The sequence below is a fragment of the Scleropages formosus genome, chromosome 14 (assembly GCF_900964775.1).
Source record: "Scleropages formosus chromosome 14, fSclFor1.1, whole genome shotgun sequence".
NCBI classification, from domain to species: domain Eukaryota; kingdom Metazoa; phylum Chordata; class Actinopteri; order Osteoglossiformes; family Osteoglossidae; genus Scleropages; species Scleropages formosus.
Window position 1 is genome coordinate 23,732,199 of NC_041819.1, and position 26,512 is coordinate 23,758,710.

Here is a 26,512-nt window from a genome sequence, read left to right on the forward strand (position 1 = left end):
ATCAGTGATTGACAAATAACAAAATACATAGAAAATTATGTATATTTTATTCTCTATTAACATAATATATAAGCTGTACTTGTACAGGTCAGTGCTTTAATGCAGCTCCCTGGGCTTTGTGATGTTGGCAGCAGGTGGCATAGTGGTTAGAGTCGGCTTGCAGTTGAAGGACCTACTACAGTACCCTTGATTGAGATGCTTTCCTTGAAACAGTAAAAATTACCCTGCTGTTTAAATGGGTAAATCATTGTAAGGTGTTTATCTAACTTTGTTTGGGCAGCAGGTGGTGTACTGGTTAGAGGTGTCACCTTGAAATTTCTGGTCTTTTGTTCAAATCCCTGCTCCTGCTGCGGTACCCTTGATCGAGGTATGTACGGCACACACTGAACTAATACAGAAACTGACGTCGCTGTAGAAACGGGTAAATTACTAAGTAGGTAGAGTACAAACATTAATTAAATTGGCAAAACTGAGTTTCCAAAACGAGACAAATGCAGATACGTCTCATGCGTCCTATTTGTGCGCGGCTCTCCGTAACCCCCGATTCCCATCTGTATGCGATGCAAGATGTGCAGCAGTGGTGTTGAGATGACAACTCCGCTGGACCCTCCCAGCTCCATGATGTCGGTCAGTTGTAGGTCAGCCCGTCCCAGCAAGGGAAAAAGCGGGGTGGCCTGCTCTTCCTTTATCGTGCCCCTCTGCAACCCGTCCCCCTGCGGCAGCCGACCCGGCGGGGCGCGCCTCTGTGTTTAATTGGTCTGAACAAAACCGCTTCCCTCACTGCTGAGTGCAGCCAGCAGGCGAACAATAGCCTGCGGCAATAGTCCTGTTGATAGATGACCTCAACCGGACCGCGAGGCACTCGGCACAAAAGCGGATCTGTTGTTCTGCATGTAACGCCCTCGTTTTTTCACGTAAAGTTGCGTTCACATTCACGTTTATGCATCCGGGACGCTCGTCTCGAACCGCTACGCAACCAGCTGCCCCCTCATAATGCGGCTGCGTAGGGTACGTGACCGAAAGGCACCGGTCCTTAAACCCACACAGTGACACGGATGATTTCCTCTTCCGTTTTCATTTTCTAATGGCATTAGAGCGTGTGGTTCATCACAGCGTGAAGGCACCGTTCTTATTAAAGCAGAACAAATTACCTGTAATTACTCATTATTTATGGTTGTAGCATTTGCAGCACAATTATACTTGTTTCTATCTGGCTGAAGTTATATAAACTTGTTTTTGTTCACCTTTTCATCCGCAGTTGACAAATAACGCCATTCATTTATATTGATCTGTGGGCATAAAGCACATGGAAGACTGGGCCATGAAATTCATGGACAGTCCAATGTTGAGACTCCTATAATATACTTGTGTCAGATGTGGCAAGAAGGTTGTTTTGTGTAAGGAAACAAATTCTTACAGGTTGTCAACTTAGAATACTTTGAATAATTTAATTATAAATGATTTTAAATAATAGGGGGGTGCAGTGGCACAGTGGGTTGGACCGGCTCCTGCTCTCCAGTGTGTCTAGGGTTCGAGTCCCGCTTGGGGTGCCTTGCGACGGACTGGCGTCCTGTCCTGGGTGTGTCCTCTCCCCCTCTGGCCTTACGCCCTGTGTTGCCGGGTAGGCTCCGGCTCCCTGTGACCCCGTATGGGACAAGCGGTTCAGAAAATGTGTGTGTGTGTGTGTGTGTGTGTGTGTGTGTGTGTGTGTGTGTGTGTGTGTGTGTGTGTGTGATTTTAAATAACAAGAACTACTTTAACATAATAAGCCAGAGCTGAGTGGGGAAAAACCAATAAAATCTGTGGCCGAGTGTGGACCCTAGAGGTACACCTCTCAGCCGTATATACTGAAAATTTTCAGGCTTCCAGATTAATTGCGTTCCAACTACATTTACCAGCAGAACAAGACTAAAATGAAGAAATTAACATTTTAATTGAGTTCAGTGTATAATGATGCTGCTCCTGTAAATGATGATAGATGTAAAACATGATCAGAAATTGAAAACCCCTTGCTGATCTTTGACTTTAAGTTCAGCAAAGCCGTTTTATCCTCAGTGCAGTGTCACATGACCACAGCACTGAGGATCGCAGATGTAAGGAAAATGACCCTAAACACATAGTGTGGAATAGGGGCAGTCGGCACCACAGTGCTTAGAGCTGTGGCCTTTGGATCTGAAATCCACAGGTTTGAATCCTAGAGGAGTAGTGCCCTTGAACCAAGTACTTCACTTCAACTACTCCGGTAAAAATTACTCAGCTGTATAAACAGGCAAATCACAGTAAATTAAGAGTGTATGTTGCTTTGTTGAGAACTGTCAGCTAAATGAATAAATATAAGGTCAGTTAAATATGTGCCTGGTGGCAGATGAAAGCTGCTGACTGAGTGGGGCAATGATCATGTAGTCTTGTCACAATGTTGTCCATATGGTGACTTTCACCATACTTTCATCGGATACCAAATACAACAAAAACATACAGCAAACAACACAGATAAACGCACGGACACACACACACACACACACACACACACACACACACACACACACACACAATGTCTATTCCCACGTCTCTCTGGGCCCAGTCTGTCGCTCCATCCCAGAAGCCAACAGAATGCCAAACAGACTGCATAATTCATTCCAGCATTGAGGGAGCATGTCTGCTCCATATTAATTATGGACTTTGTGCTAAAAAAAAGCATGATACATTCATGGAGTGTTTAAGCACTAATGACAGTGCAGTTCATCCACCCTCCCTTTGGCCCGAAGGGGTGGGCATTAGCAGGCAGGCAGAGGTTAAGCACTCTCAATGCCTTTGGTGGTAATTGTCCTCTCATTACCATGCAGAATGTAATGTTTGCACACTAATATAGAAATGTCCTTGTCATTTATGATCTGTTTACTCAGTCATGGTTTACATCCAAATAGATCATTATTGAATTCAGCCTGGAAGGAAGACAGCAAGGACGCTTCATATGATATTCTTGTTTTCTTCATCTGGCACTATCTGCCACGCACAATGGCACTGTGGGGGTTGTTTGGTTCTCCGTTTTTATTAATCTGTGGGGTGAGGCGTCAGACCTCTCGCACACACACAGCGAGAGCAACAGCCCAAGTACATGGAGGAAAAAGGTATGGTGTGAGCCAAAGGACCCTGAAGAAGGACACAGAATTCCTAGGTTTACTGCTCCATAGTCTTCTAAAGTATCACTTAAACCGCCTCACCTTGAAAGGAAAATGGATTACTGAAGGATGTAAAGTCAACAGCTTGAAATTATGGTTATTTTACCATTTAAACATTTTGTCCAATGTAGGGTCATGATAGTCTGGAGCCTATTCTGGAAGCTCAGGACATGAGGCAGTGCTCACCCTTTATAGGACCCCAGCCAATAGCAGGGCAATCACACTCATAATGTACAGTATGCATGCATTTAACATATTCAGTTGGCAACATGTTGATAATAGCATCTTGACACGTGATGGAAGTCTCTGTCCAAAGATCTGGGGTAGCAGAATCCTTCAGACAGACGTAGTATGCTCATGAATACTGTTTTATTAATTTTTAAATTACTCTTTGTGTCTTGGAAACAGTGGTCTACAGCAGCTGCTCCTCCAGCTCTTTGTAGAGTTGCAGTAGAAGATCTGGAGGAGGTCCTCAAATGTGCTGATGCTTCCACAAGAATGAAGATTGGAGTTAATCAAGGAATTGTGTTTTCTATAACACTACATGGATGTGAAAGCTGGATTTTGAGGAAGTAGGACAGGAAAAACAGGAGCTCTTCTGAACTGTGGTGCTTGAGGAGACCTTCAAGGATGCCATGGACCACCAAGAAAACTGGCAGCAGAAATGAGGAGATTAACATCATCATACTTTGGACGATTTGATTTTTTTCTGAAAAACTTGGACAAGTTTGTAGAAAAAGTGAAGGATGAGCAGCAAACAGAAGGATGGGCTCAATCACAAAGACAATGGACACAGCCTTTTCAACACCAAGGACACAAGCGGAGGACAGAACTTTCTGGAGAGCCTCCGTCTCTCTGGTTACCGATAGTCAACTCGATGCCCTTAACGATAACAAAGTGGACTTTCCATGGATTTAACACGTAGAGTAGTGGTGGCCTCATGTCCAAGATACCAAAATTAAACCCTTGAACACAGAGCCTTGATTTTCCAAATCACACTGTTGATACCTCTCAGCCTCACCAAGGCATGCGAGTGTTACATTTCCGCGAAATCTTGAATGAAACAGAAATCTGAATGAGTCATAGAAGATATTAAATGAGGCAGCTGAACATGACTTCTTAAGTATTAAGACGGAGTTAAAATCCATGTGTAATTCAGCATCAAAGAGCCCATTTGATGTAAAACACAATGGGCCCTTGATCTCTCCCAGTGCCCTGTACAAAGGCTCTGATTTAGAGCCAGCCAGCGGGGCTGAGGAGGACGACTACTTGGGCGGAACCAGAAATCCCATAATCCCCTCTCAAGTCCCCAGCGGAGGAGCCGGCAGACACCAATAACTGGCAGGATGACTTATTCCCGGTGGGATGCTAGTCCTAGCTTTGGTGTTGCTAATCACCTGGCCTTAACTGTCAGATGCTTTTTGGAAATATAAAGCCACTTACCTGGAATTTCATACCAGTCCCACACAAATTTATACGTGTCCTCAAACCCCAAGTTTTTTGCCCTTGTCTTATCTGGGAAATATCTCAATATACTGGATTATTGTGTTAATTTTCAGGTTGACAAATTGAAAATTTTTTTTAAAATTTATATATATATATATTTTTAAAGTTCTTAAGTGACTTACAGTGTTTAGCTACTTACAGCAATTTATCCATTATATAGTTGGGGAATTTTTACTTCACTTAACTACACTTTAGTTTTAACTTTTCTTAATTCCGGGTAAGTACCTCAATGAAGGAGTATTACTCCAGGAGGTAGGATTCAAGCCTACAACCTTCGAGCTAGTGACTCTCACTACCACACCTTCTGCTGGCCCTCAGTTTCTTTGCAAACAGTAAAATGCATACAAATATGCAAAAAAAAAAAAAAATTGCAGCTTTGAGTTTGAGTTCTGGTCACTTTTCACATGAATCTGACAGAAAGACATTTTCACTTAAGGACTATTCTTTGTCTAGACAATTCCTGCTGATCTCAACACAGCATGTCATAAAACAGTCAAAATAGAATTTTAATGGGCCAGTTATGACACCATTTACCACGGTATGCATTTTCACTGCACAGGACCCTGTCAGAGGGAGTGCTGTCTCTATGCTGAGGCATGTTAGATTTGGAGAGGACACACACACACACACGTGTGTATGTATGTATATATATATATATATATATCCATATGCAGGCAGGACTGGCATGCTACATTACATCACATGCAGAAACACACACACACACACACACACACACATACATAACACATTATGCATTCTTTCTCATCTTCTCCCTCACGGACTTGAGATTCAAAAGCAAGTGCATCACAAGGATCACATATCTTCAAAGTTTTTCCTTATCTCAATTTCTCTCGCTGACTCACTGCTGCTCTCCCGCTCCGCCGTCTTCCAGCCAGTTCATATCGAGGGAGAGGAGGCGTTTCTTGTTTAAAATAAATAAACCCGAGGGAGTCCGAGCTCGAGGGCATGGCTAGGCTTGAAGCGAAGAGGAGGTGTCTCCAGTCAACTCGAATGCAGGTCCCAGTTGTGACTGTCCTTCTGTAAACCCCACCCTCCTTTTCCACACATCACTTTTTCCACCTCCTGTACAAATGGCCATTTATTTAGCACCGAAATTGCTTTCCGCGTTAACATGTGTACGTTCTCCCCAACGGGGGATGCTGCCCTGTAAACAACATGAAATGCAAGAATAAATCACAGCATCTCAAACAGGCCCCCAGTGGGTGTCGTCCCCCCCGGCTCTTGCAAGGCCAGACGGCATCGCTACGAATTGCGACGGGCCCAGAGATGGCCGGGGTGCGTTCCGTGGTGAACCCCACCTCCCGTTCTCGCTTGGAAAGGCCCGGAACCTCTTAAAAGCAACTGTGTCTCCTTGTAAAAACCCCCAGATGTGTGATTCGTTCTCATTTCCAGACTCCACAGCAATATTACTGGTGATTCCTGGCAGAGGCGCTAGTGCAGTATTTTATACCAGAGTACAGGGGAATAAGACTTGAAAGGAGTGGGAGTGTTTGCAATGGTAACATAAACTGCTCGGAGCACTTTCATTAGCATTGACTATCCAAAGACAACTATGCACCAGACACTTTGCATCCTAATTTCAGGCTGAATCTCTGTCTGCAGTTAAGAAGGGTCTTAAAACTCACCTCTTCTGAAATCACTTCTGCCATGATCTCTTAAGTACATGTAATGTGTAAATTTTCATACTCCATAACTTTGAGATCATAATTGTTGAATAACGGATAAACTTTCACACGGCTGCTACTCTAATGTAAATGTTTAATTGAAAAAAAGGAATGTAATGTCAATTATTTGGATAAACCTTTAAGCTGCTGCCTTTCTTTCTTCTAGGTTGCAGGTTTGACTCTCACTTCCTGCTGTGGTAGCCTTGACCAAGGCACTTACCTTGAATTGATAACGGCAAAAATTACCCAGCTGTATAAACGAGTAAGCAATTGTAGGTAGCTGAACATTGTAATTTGCTTTGGGGAAAAGTGGCAGCTGAATGAATAAATGTAAAAACTATTTGCCATGACATTTTATGTTATTGACCATATTATATTTGCAATAACAGCCAAATTATGTTGTATCTGGTCTGCGCATTCACTCATTGCACTGGCTGGGCATTTTCACTCAGTTTTTTCCTATGGCGATCAATGATATTTCCAGGAAAGTAAAAGCCACTCGCAGACATTTAATTACTTCAATGTACTTGGCAGCTCCTTTCTCCAAATCAACATACAACCAACATGTTGAGGGGTTCACATCTCTCAAGTGGCTGCCTGTCGGAGAGACATTTGAGTTCTCTGGTTCTGTGGTGGAACGTCCTCCCCCTCTCACTCAGAACTGCTGAATCCCTGTCCACATTTAAAGAGTCTTAAAACTCACCTCTTCCAGACTCACTTCTCCCATGATCTCCTAAGTTCATGTAAGGTGTAAATGTTCATGCCCTAACTTTAGGATCATCCCTGGATAAACCTTTACACAGCTACTCCTGTAATGTAACGCAAATGTTTATATGTATCTCCAAAAAAATGGTTACTAGAAAGCTTATTTTGAATTGTGGATATTCTGAGTTTTATGCAGCTATTAGTGTGATGAACATTGATTCATATGGTGGAAAGAAACTAGCTGCACTTAAGAATCACGCATCTGCAAGTGTTTCTTTCTGCAAATGTAATGAACACATTATATTTTCTATGAGATGTATGTCACTTTGGAGAAAAGCGTCTGCTAAATAAATAGAACCAACCAACCAAATCATTTCAAAAACAGCTTGTCCTGAGTGGGGTCGTGGTGAGCCGGAGCCTATCCCGGCGACATTGGGCGCAAGGCTGAAGGGGTAGGGGGCACACCCTAGACAGGATGCCAGTCCATCGCAGGGCTATATGAATAGATGTAAATGTAAGTAAGAAACACATAGAAATCATATCAGATAGTGTTGGACTCATTTATGGCGCTTTCAGGAGATCAGGAGAGAAGTGACTTTGAGGCCCTTCTGGAATGCTGGAAGGGGTTCAGCAGCTCTGAGGGGGAAAGGGGGTTTGTTTTATATTGGGAATAATTCAGTCCTCTAGGTGCTGAGGTACTTTTACTGAGTCAAAGGACTATAGCTGTAACTACTACACTACCTGAGTTACAATCAAGATTACAGTACATCTTATGTAAAAGAAGCAGTATGAAAAAAATAAAGATGTAGTCTAACTAAAGGCAGTGAACAAATGAACATGAACTGAACTCAACTGAAAATACTTTTTAAATACATTTAAAATCTACCTTAAACTGCATGTCGAAGATATGAAGGTATATTTGCAAAAGTCCTGTGATGGAGTGGCATCCCGTCCAGGGTGTCCCTTTCCTCATCTTTGTGCTCTTGTTCACTGCAGTCCTACTCAGGACAAGAGATTACTGAAACCAAATGGATGGATATTCATAAAAGTACAAAGACATATTCAGTACAGCACAAGAGAAACATCCTGAAAGGTTTTAGTGCAAGCTATTGAGTTTCAGTGCAAAAGACTCTGAGTTTGAAAAGAGCTGTAAGAGGTTGATAAAAATATAATAAAGAGACCTGGTTTCACACATGTGGTTACTGATAGTAATTTCCAGAAAAAACTGGCAATCAGATCAGAAAAAAATTAAATATTTCTGATGTGATCGCATTTTCGAAGCTGTGGAAGGAAACCAGTTACTTACCAGTTTATTCAATACAGTCATTTAAAAAAAATAAACATAATGTAGACAGTCAAATATTGAGCAAAGCTCAGATTATTATTAATGTAAAGAAGAAGGAACAGGCAACTTTCATCACATTTTCTCAATCTCGGAAGTAATTTGTAGTAAATTAAGATCATTAGACAATTTAGAAAGCAATTAACCACAAAAAAACTGCTAAATTTTCTGCACCTGCTAAAGCGAGTTTAATAATTCAAATTTTAATTGAGCTCACCTGTCACATTGTGGCACGCAGCATTGAAGCCAGACCTTGGGTGTATATATTGACCTGCAGTTTCCATCTATGTTATTGGTGTGATTGTAGCTTGTGAAATAAGCAATATGGCATCTACATGGGCTTCCCATTTTCTGTGGTGTTCCATATTGTGGTTTTTGGTTGACCAAGGTAAACACTTATTTAACTTTTCTTTTATCTTTCAAGCTGGTTACTGTTTGTGTATCTCTGATGTAATGAAATTTTGACTTTCTCTGTTCAAAAATACTGCTCAACAAGTGTGTTTGTATAGGCTTAATGGTTGCATTTCCTGTCCTCAATAGGATCATCAAGATGTCTCATCTTGTTCCTGTGCTCAAATGTGTCCTCGGATAAAACTACCCCGTTGGCACCTTTTGAAATAGATGATACCACTTATGAATCTGTATCTCACTCTGTGCCGAACCTGGAATTGGTCTCTAACCAGACCATGGCTGAAGAGCTTCATAGCTGGGAAGCCTCAACCACTGCAGTGCCTTCTATGGTGCTGAGCTTCTTATTCAACCTGCTGAATTATGATGATTCTGCTGGAACAACTCCTGGGAATAGTTCTAACTTCTTGGTGCTCAGTGATGACCAGCATGGCTTTACTGACTCTGCAACCAGTGAGAGCTCCACCTTGGTGCTCAACAGCTCCCTGCCCAGCTCTACCACCACTGCTCAACCTTACTCTGCAACTGATGAGAGCAGTTCCACCACCTTGGTGCTCCTTGATGACCAGGATGGCTTTACTGACTCTGCAACCAGTGAGAGCTCCACCTTGGTGCTCAACAGCTCCCTGCCCAGCTCTACCACCACTGCTCAACCTTACTCTGCAACTGATGAGAGCAGTTCCACCACCTTGGTGCTCCTTGATGACCAGGATGGCTTTACTGACTCTGCAACCAGTGAGAGCTCCACCTTGGTGCTCAACAGTGCCCTGCCCAGCTCTACCACCACTGCTCAACCTGACTCTCCAACCAGTGAGGGCAGTTCCTCTACCACCTTGGTACACAACAGTTCCCTGCCCAGCTCTACCACCACTGCTCAACCTTACTCTGCAACTGATGAGAGCAGTTCCACCACCTTGGTGCTCCTTGATGACCAGGACAACTTTACCACCTCTGTGCCTATAGTTCCAGTGACTAACCAGTAGATGACAGCAACTTCTTGTAAAGGAAGAATATTAACATGCAATCAGTTGCCATGCATCTACTTCATAGCTAAAAGTTCCTTAGCACTACTAGTCATGCCAACAGTGAGATTGTCAAAATTTGATGGTACTGGAAATAAATGGTTTGAACACATTCCTTGGCAGTCCTGGTGTTTGTCAGCACACTAACTAAGCCAGTCAACACTCTGTCTCAATGTGATGCAACATTTAAGAAATGATGGTTTCAGTTTAAAAATGGGCCTCTGATGACTTCTTATGGGGGGAGCTCTGCTGAACCATCAGTGTGCAGTGTGACAAGGGGATTTGAGATGGAGCAGAAATCATCTGTTATAGCTGCACTACCCTTCCAGACAAAGCAACCATCTAATTTCAACACAATCCCACTTGTTTTAAAGCCTTTCATTGGGGAGCTCTTTAACTAGAGCCTCATTTACCTGTAAAACTTAGAACTAGACTTCATCCAGTCTCTACCTCTACTGGGCAAACTGCACTATTTGACAGTGTTCCTGAACTTGGATATTCAACCCAAAAGTGTATTCTCCAGGCTTTTAAGAAGGGAGTATCTTGGCCCTCTTATAAACCAACTCCATACTTCAGCTATCAAATGCTGTGACTGATGGCAGATGTGCTCTTGTATTTGCATTATTCTTCCATTAGGTCCCTGAGAATCAATTCAGCAAAAGAATAGAAGTTTACAAAAACTGAGTGTTTAATCTATAAAGGGTGTTGAATAGAATACATTCAAATATGATAGGAGTGACACTGCCATTGGCCCACTGTGAATTATTTTTGGGTATGATGAGTTTTAGTTTCTATCTACATCAGTGAGATATTTGATCACTGCTGCAGTAGGGGAGGGACCTTTAGTCTAATGAAATCACTGTTTTGAAGTTATGCCTTAGGAAGCAGATGTTTCACGGTGCAAAAAAAAAAAAAAAACTGAGCAAGTTTAGAGCTTGAATGTAAAATTGGGTCCATCAACCATAATGGTTTAACATTTTCATTGTTTCCTGTCGGATCAAGACGTCTCTCAGTCCAGTTCCTACACTCTAGTTCAATGGTTTCCAAGACAAATATTTGTGTACCAATCATAAATTCTATGAATGCTATCAATTCTGATATTACAGCTACAGATTTTATCTCTATTACTCTTTCGCAGTCAGTCGTTCCTTGTTTATGACATATTTACTTGAAACTGAACGCCGAACATAACTTCTGAGTTGAGCGACAAAAAGTGGACAAGCAGAAGAGATCAGGAAGAACATGATTCCTTCCACATTGATGTCAATCCAGTGCTAATGGCAGCATTGTCCTCCCACCCAAAGCCACCTTGTACTCCAACACTGGATTAGTGGTGAATGCCCTGGTGAATACCATGGTGAAAGGACTCCGGCGCTGGATTATTGCTAAATACCATGGTGAAGCTTCTGTGCTGCACAAGTTATTCCAGGAGTTGAAAGAGGTTGCTATAGACCCCATTGATATGAACTTCCACTGTAGAAAGAGCCAGTCCTGCTGGTGCAAAGGCTTCACAGGCTTCCTGTGTACATTGAACCCTCCTTCTACAACAATTATGACTTGTGAGGAGATGTCACTTGTAACCATGACATGCGCAAAACAGGATTTCGACTTGCGTGAGAAATGCACCACGAAAACGAAAAATTCAGCTGAGGTTGAGCCTCACAGCCGTGCGCCAACTGGAACACATTTCTGAAAAACAATTTAGTACTATGCATTCTAGTATATTTATTGATTATTGATTTAAATGGTACCTCAAAAGCTCAGTAAAGAGGAGTTATGAGTATTGAGAGTGATTAAAATACAAGAAATGCTTGTTTTATGATAGTGAGAAGGTATAAATTGGCTTTCAGCTCCCTTCCATGTCATCTCTGGAGTCCTGCTGTGTTTCTGCTTCTGTTTGTTGAGTGATGGAGGTAGAGTATTTTTTTTCCCCACTTACTGTTTCTAACTTGATTACTGCCAGTCTTGGGCAGTACATAGTTTTCTGAAGTGGCGGAGTCACAGTTTTTGAAACTAAATGTTATGAAACAGTGTGGAGCTTTCATGTGGACTGGAAATATGGCTCCTATCAATCTTAATGATTTGTCAGGGTGGCACAGTGGTGCAGGAGGAAGTGTGGGTACCTCTTAGCCCCTGGCCTGCCTGAGTGTATGTTCTAATCCAGCTCGGTATATGAGAAGTTTGTGTGTTTTCCCTGGGTTCATGTGGGCTTCCACTGCTCTGGTTTCCTCCCATCCTCCAAAGACATGTATTTTCTGTCGGTTGTTGACAGTAAACTGACCATAGCATAATGTTATGCTCCATCTACATTTAAGGCAAGAAAATTAGCACTGATCTGCACCTTGATGTCGTCAAGCTTGATGTACAGGTGGTGCTATCTGTCATCAGTATAGGAGTGGAAATTAATATTATTTTTGCATATAATGTCACCTAACGGTAGCATATGTAGGAAGAAAAGTAACATCTGCATCTTGCAGTTTTCACATCTGGCAGGAGAAAGTGAGAACTGAGATGAAACATCATCAAAAGATGTATATTGAAATCTGTTCATAATTTTCTAATAATTTTCACGCTCGGTGTTCATCGCAATGGATAAAAACCATCTCTGTTTTAGTTGTGTATGACCGTCACCCACGCACAGGGGTCTGTTCCTGTGATCGCTTCCTACGTGTTCCCTTTAAGACATAACACCCATTCCGACATCACTAAAATATTTAGCCAACATCTGTTCTGAAATTGAATGATTGCGTGTCTCTTCATTTGAGAAACCGTCCCTGAATTATCCATCGTTCCGTCAGCAAAGCCGTCTGAAAAGTAAAATGCATTCCAGTTGTTTTATTTTTACACGTAAAAGGACAATCCTTGTTCACTATCACTAACTACTCGTCCAAGTTCTGGTCAAAAAACAGGTCCAGAAGTGGTAGGTTTTGAGGCCCTTGTTGAACACCGAAAGGGCTTCAGCAATTCTGAGGGGCGTAGGGTGTTCATTCAACCACAATAGGGGCCAAGAAAGAACTGAGGAACTTTCCATTTGGAACTCTTCTGAGTGGGACCACCAATGGGCCAGAGGTGGAGGGGCACAGAACTCTTACTAAGGTATAGGGAGAGGTCAGGTCCTGTAGGTATCAGGGTGCAGATCCATCGACCATTTCGGAGGATATTGTGGCCAGACCATTGAACCCGATACAGGCAGCTACAGGGAGCCGATGGAGAGAGACAAATGGGAACTCTTTGGCAGAATAAACACAATTCATGCTGCAGACAACTCTACAACATTAGAGATTTTATACGGCAGACTATTTTTACTGGAGTAATTCACATTAAGTACCTTTATCAAGAGCAATGCAGCAGGAGTGGCCTGCTTTCAATCGAGCATATATTGACATCTGGAAACAAAAAGCTGCAATATTGTTCACAAAATCATAGAAGTACAAATATGAATTCATACAAGTTTAAATAAACGACAGGAGGGACCTCAGAAAACTAAATAACTTTTAAATTTAAATTTAAATTTAAAAAAAAAAAAAAAAAAAAAAATCCTCCACCTTTTAAGGGAACATCAATTACAACCAGTTGTGGAGAATTGGTCTCACCTGTGGACCTTAGCTGTTAAACGTCATCTTGAATATATACTGCTCAGTGGAAGACTAGTCTCTTACCTGTAAGCTTCTCATCTAGTTTTCTGTGAATCTGATATGATGGCTTATACTCATGTGTTGCTCTATTTCAGCATCTTTTTCCTCATTGATGGAGGTAAGGTCCTGTCCCAAAACCCACTTAACTAAAAACTTTTATTTCTGGGTATTCATTGGTTTCTCTTGAGTGAACTGGTATGAGCTTCAAGTTGTTCAAAGGTAGCTGTAAAGGCTGTCTAGGAATGTCTCTGTCCATGTGCTAGAACTTCTTTTGATTACTTTTTTCTTTTCCTCTCTTCCCCTTAAAATCAGGCTTATCAAGATGTCTTCCAGATCAGTCTAACCAGAGTGGACAAAGCAATATGACCTATCTTTCTTCACCTGTTGAGCCTCTGAATACCAGTCATACCTCTACCCTTTGCTCAGAAGCTGAGAAGGACCATGAAAATGGGCCTAAAGTCTCTCTTGCTCTCCTGGTGGTTAATAGCATGAAGAGTGCTGCTCTCCTCTTTTTCACTTCTGAAAAAGAACACACTACTACTCCTCCTTCTGTGCCAGAGAGAATGACCAGCTGGACTGATGGCTCTACCCCTGTTCCTTCTGGGGAACAGACCACTAACCAGACTAATTCATCTTTGTTCAACTTTTGAACAAAGGCCCAGATTCTACCACATCCTTTCAACCTGATGTTGTGGTGACTAGTGGCTTGGATAAGTGTTTGTTTTTTCAGCCTCGTTAAAACCTGGCCCTTTGGGGACTGGAGGCTGTAGCATCTAGGCCTTGTGACTTAACATATCTGTACTGGTGATGCTCAAGTGACCCCAGAAATAAATGCTTTGACTGTATTCTTTGCCTTGACTGACTCATTTGAGTGGGGGATCAGGTGTATGATGCAACATCCTGAGCTCACCATAGGGTGATCTAATTGATGTAGACACTGACTTAAGTCAATGGTTTAGGCTACCAATATGCAACTCAGACTTGAAGGGTTCATTTTGGAAGTTTATTTTCCAAGAATAAAACAAGGTGGCTATTCCAACATGGTGTTTTTGCTTCCAGTGGAGTTCATAGAATCTGAGCTGCTAAGCTAGGAAAACCTTAAATCTGTTAGGGATGAGTGTCTGTACACTACCATTTAATTTCTAAAGGGAATTAACTCACTACCCAAATCGGGGACAGTAGAGCAGATCTGAACTACTCTGAGCCCAGAATGTTCACACACAGCTACCTGCTGCATTGTTCATAAAATTACAAAATATGTAAACAAGAACTGAGGGAACCTTGGCAAGTTGCACATATCTGAGATCCTGTTCCAAATGTCACAGTAATATCCAGGTTAATAGGCCACAATTTTAGCCAATTGGTGTATTTCTGCAGTGATTTCCCTCCCAAACAATGCCATAAGAAAGCCTGATAGTGGACTAATGAACATAGAATTCAAACACACAATTGCAAAAGTTGCCTAAACTTAGTGTAAGGAATGTAAAGAACCAAATGTATAACTACTCTATGAAGAATGAGACAAAGCATTCACTACATAGCCTGTAACTGCTCATTTTAAGTAAAATAAGATCCTTGCTAATTTAATTTAACTGAAAAGTAGTTTGTGCATTTCACATCTTTTAAGATGACAATTACAGGCAATCATAGCCATTGAACTCACCTGTGGACCTTAAACACTAAAAGTGACCTTGAGAGTAGATGTGGCTCTATTGAGTTGTGTTTTATGAATTAGATCCCACAACTATGGTTTAAGCCTTTGTTTTGGTGTGTTTTTGGTTCTCTTTGCTGACTGATGGAGGTAAGGTTTGGATTTTTTTTTTTTTTTTTACGTGGTCAGTAGCAGTTTGAGGGAAGTGCTACTGAGTTCTTCAGACTTGTGGCCATAGGTAGCTCTAAATCACAACTTGTATCTTCTGTATGGATATCTGCTGGAACCTTAGTTCTGATGGGTTTTGCCTCTCAGGACTCTCAAGGTGTCTCCTAGGCTAGTCTTGGTGTCCAAGCATGTGGTTGGATAACGTAACCCATTTGTTTGCATGTGTTAAGACTTATACCATATACCAGCCACAACTTCTCCTCACTTCACTCAATAGCTGAGCAGAAAAATGAATGCAACACTGAGGTGTCTGGTGCTCAGTGGTGGGAAGAGTGCTGCTGCCCTCCTATTGATCACTGACAAGGATGACCATACTGCTACTACTTCTGTGCTTAAGAAGATGACCCCCAGCCCAGCTGGGTCTACCACCACCTCTTTGCCTTCTAGGGAATAGACCACCAGCCATGTTCACTTGTCTCTCCTCAACCTGCTGAATGATTATCTAGTCTCTGATTCTATTACTGCTTCCTCTTAATCCCCAACCACCCATAACAATTCTATGATGTAACTGGTGAAGAACAATGGTCAGGATGACTCTACCTTTCCTTCTCAGCCAACAACAAGCTGGAACAGCTCTACTAGCCTGCTAGTGCAGACCTTCACCCAGGATCAATTTACCAACCCCTCTTACCATGATATTGAGGTGACCATGAACTAATCACATGGACTGAGTACATCTAGCTTGACTAAAACAACTACTCTAGGGACTAGAGGATAGTACTTCTAGGTGGTGGTGACCTTTTGGAGGTGCAAAGCACTTAAATATATGCTTTTACCATATTCTGTACTTTGAATGTGTCATTCCTCACTGCCTCTCAATTGAGGGATCATTCCTCTTGACTTTCCCTGAGTAGGTCCAATGCTTCATAATATATGTGACACCATTGCCTCTTAATTGCATTTCCATAACAGATACTTCTGCTTGCAGAACCTCATGTCAGACACATGCATGCAACTTAACTTTTATTCTGGTTTACCTTATCTGAACACAGACCTTGTATGAGGTCTTCACTACTGCTGTTACCGCTATTCCACAGCTGGAGTAGTGGGGCTGAGGCTTTAGCTTTCAAGTAGCGGATCTCTCTTTAACCCTTGAAGATGATTACCCTTGACTTGATGAGCTGAAAGACTGATGAATTTTTGTGCTGGAGCAGAATTGCTTGAGGGGTGCAAGAGTTTCTGGACCAGTACTGTCAACACTTGCTGTGTGCCATGGCTTCCCTCCAAAACCTTAAATAATTGTTATAAACACATCCCTACTGTTCCAATACTTTGGTACATAAACCATTTACTAACCTAAGGCCACTTCAGATTCTTCTCTATAGAGAAGAAGTTATAGATCTTTACAACAGTTATGATTTGATGGGAGGTATATATTAGTGTTAAATTCTTGTGAGAATGATCAGCCTTGGGTTTTAGGGCAGCAATCAGGTAACTCTACCCTGAATGAAGATTTTTATGGCCTGACTGCTGTTGTATGGATGATTTGGTAGAGCTTGGGTCTTTTGTGCCTTGAAAGGTGGCTATTGGCCATGAAGGGTTGCAGTTGAATGATGCAAGCTCTGCTTTGGGCCAGTAGAACACCCAGCCTTTAATCTCTGACCTGTTTACCGTCTATTGCGTGACTCCAGCTGTAGGTTTCAGGTAAACACCTTTGGTTGTGATGATATACACTGTTAATCCAAATTCATGTATATAGCATACTGTTATACTTTTACAACTGTATGGATGAGGTATAGTAGTTTCCATCTGCTCGTTATACTCTGTCCCTAAGAACTTCTTAACTTACTGCCATCTTCACCTTCAGCTTTTATTCCAGTGTTAGGAGGAAGGAACAACGATGATGAAATGGAAGATAAAAACATCCAGCCAAAATTTTATTTCAATTCATTTTTTTTATATAGCCCTCTCTTCACAACACTCTACATTTATTTATTTAGCAGATGCTTTTCTCCAGAGTGACTACCAATGAAGTGTTATCAACCCGCACACCTTATTCACCAAGGTGACCTACACTGCTAGATGCACTTATTCTCTGTTCTAGCAAGCACAGCATTTTTATGTGTTATGGTAAAACTTATTATGTAAGCTAGCTGAGGAGAGGATAATCAATGATCAATAACTACTTAGTGACTGCACAGAAGCAAGGGTTGGGAGTCTATACTAGATGCATAGGAACAAAGCAGAGTCCTCACTAAAAGGGGAAGTCATGCGAAGAGGAAGTGCAGGAAAAACAACCTGGGCATAAACCCTATTCACACATTAGTTCATTAGACCTTAAGACTCTAAATACAAATAAGAGTCAAAATTTAAAGGAAAGTGTCTCTGGGTGGGGGGCACAGATCTTTGCTCATGGAGGAAACCCACAGGAAGGTGATGACACCATGCAGAGCAGCCTCAGAGCTGGCCGGGGATGACCAGCTGAAGGATAGCGGCATGAGAGGGAAGCCGCAGCCATGATGGAGAAGAAAAGTGTCTTCAAGCGGAAGTGTGTTTCATAACCACAGATCCCATCACGTTGCGCTAGTCCCTTTGTGGAATGAAAAAAGAACATGGTGGGATGGAGATTTTGGCTGATCCTCTGTGAGATAATACCTCCTCTCCCAGTTTTCTGAGGCTGACAGCACCCCTCCAAATTGCATCACAAAGGGTGGTGGGATCCCGCGTCCTTTGAATAGGAGAACATTTCTACAGGCGCTGGGGGGGGGGGCTACATGATTTATAACTGAACGCTGCACTATTTCAGAATCACAGGCACTATAATGGGCTCTACCAAAGGAGATTTAATGAGAACATCCAGCCAAGGACCTGAACTGAAGACTTTCTGGTTCATGTCCCAGGAGGACCCCTGCTGTTGTATCCTTGAGCCAGGGTTAAGATGTAGATGCTTATCATTGCCATTTTGTTGCTTAGCTCACACTTTTACTCGGAATGATTTACAATGCGATACATTTATACAGTTCACTGGTTTAGTGGGGCAATTCAGGTCGAGTATCATGATCGAGGGCACCTCCTGGGACTTCGGGGTTGTGTTCTTAACCGCTTCACCACCTGCTGCTTAGCAGGTGCTTAAATCTATTGCATTTATATTTGCTTAGAAGCTACATTTAGTGTGAAAGCAAAGATAATGAAGAGAGTCAGATACGTTTATGTACATTGGCTCACAATACTTACAAACACAAATGGGATCAGAAGTCTGTTAGCAGTTTACTTTGCTGGGAACTCCAGAGTCACCTTTACTACCATAGTAAGTTAGTCACCAAACATATTAATGTATTTTTTTTTCATTCAGCTCACACTTTTGTTCAAAGCAGCCTGCAATGTTATGCCGTCTATAATGACTTTCTTTTATACAGCTGGGTAACTTGGGGTAAATATGTTGCTCAAGGGCACTACAGTAGTAGGTGGGATTCAAACCACCAACATCCAGAGCGAAAGCAGCTTTAAACATTATGCTCCCTGCTGCCCCATGACACTTAACAATACATATATTTGTCGAATTATTTAAAAATATATTTAGTTCTATAAAACTCTTGGCTACAGCTGATTAAAAAAAGTCTTTCACTTATTATTTTATGAACTTCGAGTAAGATGAAAAATGGGGGGGGGGAATCAGTTTATTGAACAAAATCCACCGAATGTTGAGCAATTCATTGAATGAACATACAAAGTATTCCATATGTTGTTGATCAGTAACACCCAGGAACACCCCACATGAAGTGGGAACGCTATGGAAATGAGCTGAATTAAGGCGGTCCCAGAAGCCGATTTTGTTTTACAGTGCTTTCCTGACACCTATGAGGTCGTTGGGTAAACACAGGTATAATTTACTGCATTGCTGACAAAAATCTTAGAAAAACAGTGCAGAAAACGCAACTGCTGTAGAAGTGAGTAAACTAAAAAAAAAAAAAAAAAAAAAATGCTTGCATCTGTAAAATTTGTAGCCATTCATAAATTCAAAGAGGCAGTGTAATCAAGAGTGTATGAACGTGTCAGACATCAGGGTGTCGCGTGTATAACATTTAAAATCACTCCGTTTGCTCTCATTCGTTGTGGTAAACACCTTCAATTAATAATTCGGCTCCCGCAAGCATTTTTTCGGACCACGACACCTTAACATAGCTCTAAATGATTGTTTTGCATGCAGCATTGTGTTGGAATAGATGATGCTATTTTTCATGACAGGAATGATCAGCAAACCATATGCAATATACATTTTTAACACTTGTCAGTTCCCCGAGGGAAGGCATAAATCTGAAGCATTAATGCCTGGCCACAGTAAATGAATCAATTTTCCATTAACTCAATGCCACACATTGATTGTTCTTGATCTGCAAACTCTTTGAGCCGTATTAAATTACCCCTCTGCTGGCAGAGGTGTGAGTGAGGTGGCACCGTGTTGGTGCCCTCTGACCTCTTTGAGTTGACATTGTGTGAGTATATTTACTTTTTTTTGACAATTTCATTATTTTCTCTTTCATTTGTCATTATAATTTACTTTATTTTTAAACTATTGTTCATTATGTAATTCACTGTATGCTATTAATCTTTGTCTTTGTTCTACTCCAGATATCTGGATTTTCTTTTCTGTGATGCATATGTGCTTACGACATGGCCTGCTGTGGAAACTTCTAGATGGCAGCAGCTACTCCACGTACTGGGTTTGGATGCGGGAGACTTTGGAGACAATTGAGTTTTGGGGAGTATAAAAAAACAGAGAAGAGACAGGCAGACACTTACACTTATGATGGATTACACCTAGTGGGAACTGTGATGAACCAGCTCAAGTTTTTTGTGCCTCATTATTGAGACTCAAAAGATCCTTGATTTTGGAGGGAAAAAATCTGTCTATCTATCTATCTGGTTGAGAGTAAAAATATCACTGTAAATCACTTTGGTCAAAGGCATCGGCCCGATGAATAAATGAAAATGATTTGCATGCCGCTCTTATGTTAACATAGCAGCAAATTTTGGCCACTGCAGCCTTGCTGGAACGTTGTCAAGCCGTTATCCATCAACTGTCACGAAGGCCCATATGTCAACCGGGGCAAAGACCAGACTGTTGTCCTGCTATCGGCCTGAGAATATACTGCCGTGAGGGTTTTTACGGGCCCCGGTCACCCATAAAAAAAGGTAGCCTTTCGACACAGGAAGGAATGATGGCTTTGGAGTCTGTGGAGGAAATAAAGGGACATCGAGAGGCCCTTAAATTCCCCAGATTAATGAATTTTACCCACTCAGTTAACACTTTTCCCCTCTTCTGATTAATGCGGGCTTAGACTAGGCAGCGTGGCTCTGTCAGGGTGCTATGGAAGTGGGATTGAGAGGGCAGGTCCAGGGCTTGATTGCATAGCGATAATATCTGCTCATTTATGGAAGTGTATTAGCAGCGGGGGTCGGCCGGGATTCCTTAATGGAGACAATATCCGTGTGGTGTGTGTCTTGCTGCACAGGACTGTGATCCCCCACCGAGCAGATCCTATCCCACTGCTTGAGGAATGGACTCTACATGCTGGGATGTACTTAGCCTGCCTTCTCTTGGTTTCATTTGCCAACCGAAGAGCTGTCTGCTTTAGGGGTCATAGAGATGCTACATATAGACTTTGTGGAGGAGAAGAATGCCCTATGGTTTCCAATCAGCACCGACACGTTGCTGTAATAGAAACAATTAAACTGATTAAGTGTGAGTAATTGTTTGCAGTTTTCCAGGAGACTTTTAGTCTAAATGAGAGCACTCTTTTTGAACTCCATTTCAGAGCAAGTTTTGTTTGCCTCCTCCTTGTGTTAAAAGGTGAGCGGCTGATGTGAGCGTTCTGTCTGCAAACTGCAAGCTCAGCTCACGACAAAACATTTGAAGGTGACCATGCATATGGAAATTTGTTATGCAGAATTAATTAGGTGGAAAATCCCCTTAATTTAACAGGTAGAAGGGAACAAATGATTATGTTTGGTAGGAGGAAGCAGATGTGTTTGCAAACCACGCACACCCTGAGATAAAGTATGCATTCCTTGAAGGACTCGCCAGTGGCACGTGCTCGGTATGTGTTCTGTCACGCTTAGAGAACATGCACTTTCACGGTAACAGAGAGGACTCTAGGAAGGCCTGTCTTATAAATTGAAGTTGAATTTAATCTGATTGTATCTGCTAACTTGAATTAAATTTAAAAAAAAAAAAAAAGGAGAAAAAGTCCAAGATATCAATATATCCAAAGGAATGAGCATCAGGTGACTTAAGAAAGCTTATTTGCCTTTAGTGTGTGTGTCTGGGGGGGTGCGGTGGCACGGCAGGCTTGGCCTGTGCCTGCTCTCTGGTGGGTCTCGGGTTCGAGTCCCGCTTGGAGTGCTTTGCGACAGACTGGTGTCCCATCCTGGGTGTGTCCCCTCCCCCTCCAGCCCTGCGCCCTGTGTTGCCGGGTTAGGCTCCGGTTCGCCGCGATCCCATTGGGGACAAACGGTTTCAGGCAGCGTTTATGTCTGTGTCACACTGATTTTGTGTCTGCTCGCATGATGCAAGGCTGAATTCTGAGAAGTTCTTCTTCCATTGTCTGTTTGTTTTTATCACATCTTGACCACATTCAGCAGTTATAAACCGTGTCGTTATGGTTGATTTAGATGGACCCTTATCTTTTTCCGATATTTTTTCCTCATAAGATAAAAAGGCTCACACGCTATGCCTTGTGAATTGTGTGCTTCAGAGTTGGTATTTTATGTTGGCTACCCAGACTTACACTGGCTTGACCTGAAAAATACAGAATCAGAATCAGAATGAGCTTTATTGCCAAGTATGTTCACACATACAAGGAATTTGTCTTGGTGACAGAAACTTCCACAGCACAGACAGAATAACAGTGACAAGACACAGATGAGAAGATAGAATATGTGAATAAAGGATGGAAAAAAAAAATAAAGCACCCAATATATAAAAATAGTCATTAGACATTGTATGTATGTACAGGTATGTTCTATACAAAAGCAAAGGAGTGTGAGTAAGAGATATGATGTGATAAATAGTTATAAATATAAATAACGTTGTGTATTGCACTGGTTTACTCTCTAGGGGAGAGATTTAGGTGTTCATGAGGTAGATGGCCTGAGGAAAGAAACTTTTTTTCTTGTGCCTGGCTGTCCTGGTGCTCGGTGCTCTGTAGCGCCGGCCAGATGACAAAGGTTCGAAGAGGAAGTGGCCTGGATGTGAGGGGTCTACAATGATTTTGCTAGCCCTTTTACTGACTCTGGACGAGTGCAGTTCTTGGAGAGCTGGGGGGGATGTGCCGATGATTCTTGCAGCAGTCCGAACTATCCGCTGTAGTCTTCTGATGTCTGACTTCATAACTGAGCCGAACCAGATAGTTATAGAGGTGCAGAGGACAGACTCGATGACTGCGGAGTAGAATTGCATCAGTAGCTCCTGTGGCAGGTTGAACTTCCTCAGCTGGCGAAGGAAGTACAACCTCTGCTGGGCCTTCTTCACAATGGAGTCTACGTGGGGCTCCCACTTCAGGTCCTGTGAGATGGTGGTGCCCAGGAACCTGAATGACTCCACTGTTGCCACAGTGTTGTTCATGATGGTGAGTGGGGATAATGCTGAGGTGTTTCTCCTAAAGTCTACGATCATCTCCACCGTTTTGAGCGTGTTCAGCTCCAGGTTGTTATGACTGCACCAGACAGCCAGCTCTTGGACCTCCTGTCTGTAAGCAGACTCGTCGCCATTCTGGATGAGGCCGATGAGCGTGGTGTCGTCTGCAAACTTCAGGAGTTTGACAGAGGGGTCTTTAGCGGTGCAGTCGTTGGCATACATGGAGAAGAGCAGTGGGGAGAGCACACATGCCTGGGGGGCGCCAGTACTGATCATGCGAGTATTGGATGAACATTTTCCCAGCCTCGCTAGCTGCTGCCTGTCTGTCAGGAAGTTGGTGATCCATCGACAGATGGAGGTGGACACAGAGAGTTGGGTTAATTTGGACAGGAGGAGGTGTGGGATGATGGTGTTGAAGGCTGAGCTGAAGTCCACGAACAGGATTCTCGCATAAGTCCCTGGTTTGTCCAGATGTTGCAGAATGTAGTGCAGTCCCATGTTGACTGCATCATCCACAGACCTGTTTGCTCGGTAAGCAAACTGCAGGGGGTCCAGCAAGGGTCCAGTGATGTCTTTCAGGTAGTCCAACACCAGTTTTTCAAGTGACTTCATGACCACAGACGTTAAGGCGACAGGTCTGTAGTCATTAAGTCCTATGATTTTGGGTTTCTTCGGAATGGGGATGATGGTGGAGCGTTTGAAGCAGGAAGGAACTTTGCACATCTCCAGTGATCTGTTGAAGATCTTTGTGAAGATAGGAGCCAGCTGGTCAGCACAGGTTTTTAGGCAGGCTGGTGAGACACCGTCTGGGCCTGGTGCTTTCCTTGTATTCTGTTTGCGGAAGACCCGACACTCCTCTTCACAGATCAAAGGTGCAGGAGAGGGGAAGGTGGGGGTTACTGGAGGTGTTAATCGATGCATGGAGAGAAGGTCAGAATGGGTGTGGGGTGTGAGACAGGGTTTTTCAAGCCTGCAATAAAACTCATTCAAATCGTCGGCCAGTTGTTGAGTTGACACGGTGCTGGGGGATGGTGTCTTGTAATTGGTGATGTCTTTCAGGCCTTTCCACACTGATGCAGGGTCGTTGGCTGAAAACTGCCTTTTCAGCTTTTCAGAGTAGTTTCTCTTAGCCACTCTGATCTCCTTTGCCAGTGTGTTTTTGGCCTGAATGTAGATATGTCTTTACTGAATACCAGAAACTAGTTACAACAAAGAAGATTTCAAGTGCAGAGTTGACATCTATGTCAACTTTGAACATGTGTCCCTTCCAAGCTGAAGCGAGGTGAGTTATTAGGTGTGATTAGTATGAAATGTATCAGCAAACATGCAGATGTATCATGGGAAAGATGAAGAAGAGCAGGATTGTTCTGGTGGGTTTAGAGGCATGGTAAGTAGACCATGGTCAAGAGGGAACCATTCAGGTATGACTCTAGCAAATCATACCATTCATTGTATTACTCTAGTTTGTAGTCAACTTATTTATCTTATTATTTATTTTATTTGTCTTATCCCTTTGTTCAGATCTCCATCTCACTGTGTGAGAAGAGCACTCTATAGAAATAAATTGAACTGGATTGAATTGAATTCCCTCTGCCACCATACTCTTCAATGCAGATAGTGAAGAAGGCCCAACAAACATATCGAAGGCAAGTCAGAGCTCATTGGTGATTTCAAGGACCAAAAGTCTTTATGATATCACAACCCAGTTGCGGGGAGGAAAGTTTGGGAAAGAACTCCCTGCTCAGAGTTAAAGCATTTTGATGATGTGAAGCCCTGAGATGTTTGAAGCAGGACATGAGTCGACTAACTGATGCCGAATTTCCATTCAAAATCCGCATGAAATATTGATGTCTCGGAATCAGCGGGAACCCGGTGTGTGAGTAAGACGATGGTTCGCGCTTTGTTTCAACCTCATTCCCATTCATACAGGGGAGCACCACAGAGATGAAGGAAGCCACAGTTGGTTGCTACCTTGATACTGTGGGTTTCCACAGTAAAAAGTGATGTCCTGCAGTGAATCCTGTCAGATGAGTGTGTGCATGCACACACACGGTGAGAAAATGTCATGTTTGGTTATGGCTATGGTTTTGTATTGTAAATGTTGTAGGTTTGAATCCCACCTCCTGCTGTTGTACTTTCAATTGAGTTACTTACTGTGAATTTATGCCAGTTAACACTGTGAATTGAGCTGTATAAATGAATAAATCAGTGTAAGTCACTGGAGGAAAGCACGAGCTGGCTGGATGCAGTTCACTATATTTCACATGTGTCCAGTATATTTGACCATGAACCACACTTCTAGACTGGGACTGTGCTTGTAAACTCTGAGCTGTAATTACAGTGACAAATGATTGTGTTCACTGCAGCTCAGGGAAACAGTGTCTTTTGAAACGATCCTCATATGAGCCATTACTTTACAGGGGAAATTAAAAGGAAGTGAGAGCCAGACGCTTATTAAGTATAATTACTTGCGACAAGTAGGCGCCCTACATTCTTCCTGGACTGGCCCTTGTGGTGGGTGGAGAGCTGCTACAAGTATTTTGTCCCATCTTTACTCTGTTAAAAGTTTGGTTCATTTTAATTCATGTCATTTTGTATGATGGCCTTCCCAATAGGGGCTTCAGTGTCATGCAAGCATTGCTATCAAGAAGGTAATGAGACAGTGTAAGAAGGCTGCTATGGTTGGTACAGCAAGAAAGAAAAATACGTCTGAGGATCCAAGGCTGACCGACCACCTGCTACTCCTGGACAAGATGACATTAGAAAATATAAAAGGGACAATATTACAACAGCAGCTCCTGGTGTGGTTTTCAAGCTGCAAAAGTGTTCCTCTTTAATTATTTTTGGAATTGCAATTACAGCTGGTGCCTGATACTGATACAAAAATATCGCATTTACACACACACACACACACACACACACCCACCCACCCCTACCTACCTACCTACCTGTGCGTGACAGACTGGGAGATGCAGATCGCTGTCGCTGCCCAGCATCGTGAGAGGATATCACTCTGCATATTGCTTGGTCTGGAAAAATTCAAAATTCGAAGTACACTTTCCACTGAATGTCTATTCCCAGCTCACCATCATAAAGTTGAAAAAAATTAAGTCGAACCATTGTAAGTCGAGGAGCACCTGTATTGATTTATTTTTTTTAATGTGTTTGTTTGCTTGTTTGTGTAGATATAGAGACAGTACACAGAGATACTGCAAACATGTCCATATGCATAGAGTGAGTGCTCAGAGGTTACAATTTATCACAGGTATGATCATGCAGCACTTTAAAAGGTGTCCAGATATTCCAGAATTCTTTAGAATTATCATCCAAATTAAATTTCTATCTTTCAAATGGGAGAAATTTAAACACTTCAATTATCCACATATTTTCAAAGGGAACTTCCAGTGCAGACCACAACATTAAAATACATTTCTTTGGCAATGATGTAACATGTAGCATCTATGATTCACTGATTTGAATACTGAAATTTGTTTTTTGTTGGGGCGAAACCATGGCCTGTTATACCAGCCTGACCGATGGTGTTAATTTCGTTCGTTCATTAGCAGACTAGCAGA

General features: G+C 42.4%; 1 protein-coding gene and 1 long non-coding RNA gene across 2 annotated transcripts; both read left to right on the top strand.

Moving 5' to 3' along the window:
- The first annotated feature begins 8,725 nt into the window (after positions 1-8,725).
- Positions 8,726-9,959, top strand: LOC108928961 (flocculation protein FLO11-like). Its single transcript, XM_018743177.2, has 2 exons — positions 8,726-8,805; positions 8,958-9,959. The coding sequence occupies exons 1-2, from the start codon at positions 8,742-8,744 to the stop codon at positions 9,806-9,808; spliced, it is 915 nt and encodes a 304-aa protein (XP_018598693.2). The 5' UTR covers positions 8,726-8,741; the 3' UTR covers positions 9,809-9,959.
- A 3,511-nt stretch (positions 9,960-13,470) lies between these two features.
- On the top strand, positions 13,471-14,324 carry LOC114912175 (uncharacterized). Its single transcript, XR_003798130.1, has 2 exons — positions 13,471-13,600; positions 13,795-14,324. It is a non-coding gene; the product is annotated as an uncharacterized LOC114912175 (long non-coding RNA).
- Positions 14,325-26,512: the final 12,188 nt, after the last annotated feature.

Bases quoted from the DNA above. Each gene is read 5' to 3' on its own strand.
- LOC108928961 (XM_018743177.2), top strand. From the start codon at position 8,742: ATGGCATCTACATGGGCTTCCCATTTTCTGTGGTGTTCCATATTGTGG. The intron at 8,806-8,957 runs GTAAACACTTAT...TGTCCTCAATAG, and splicing joins GTGGTTTTTGGTTGACCAAG to GATCATCAAGATGTCTCATC.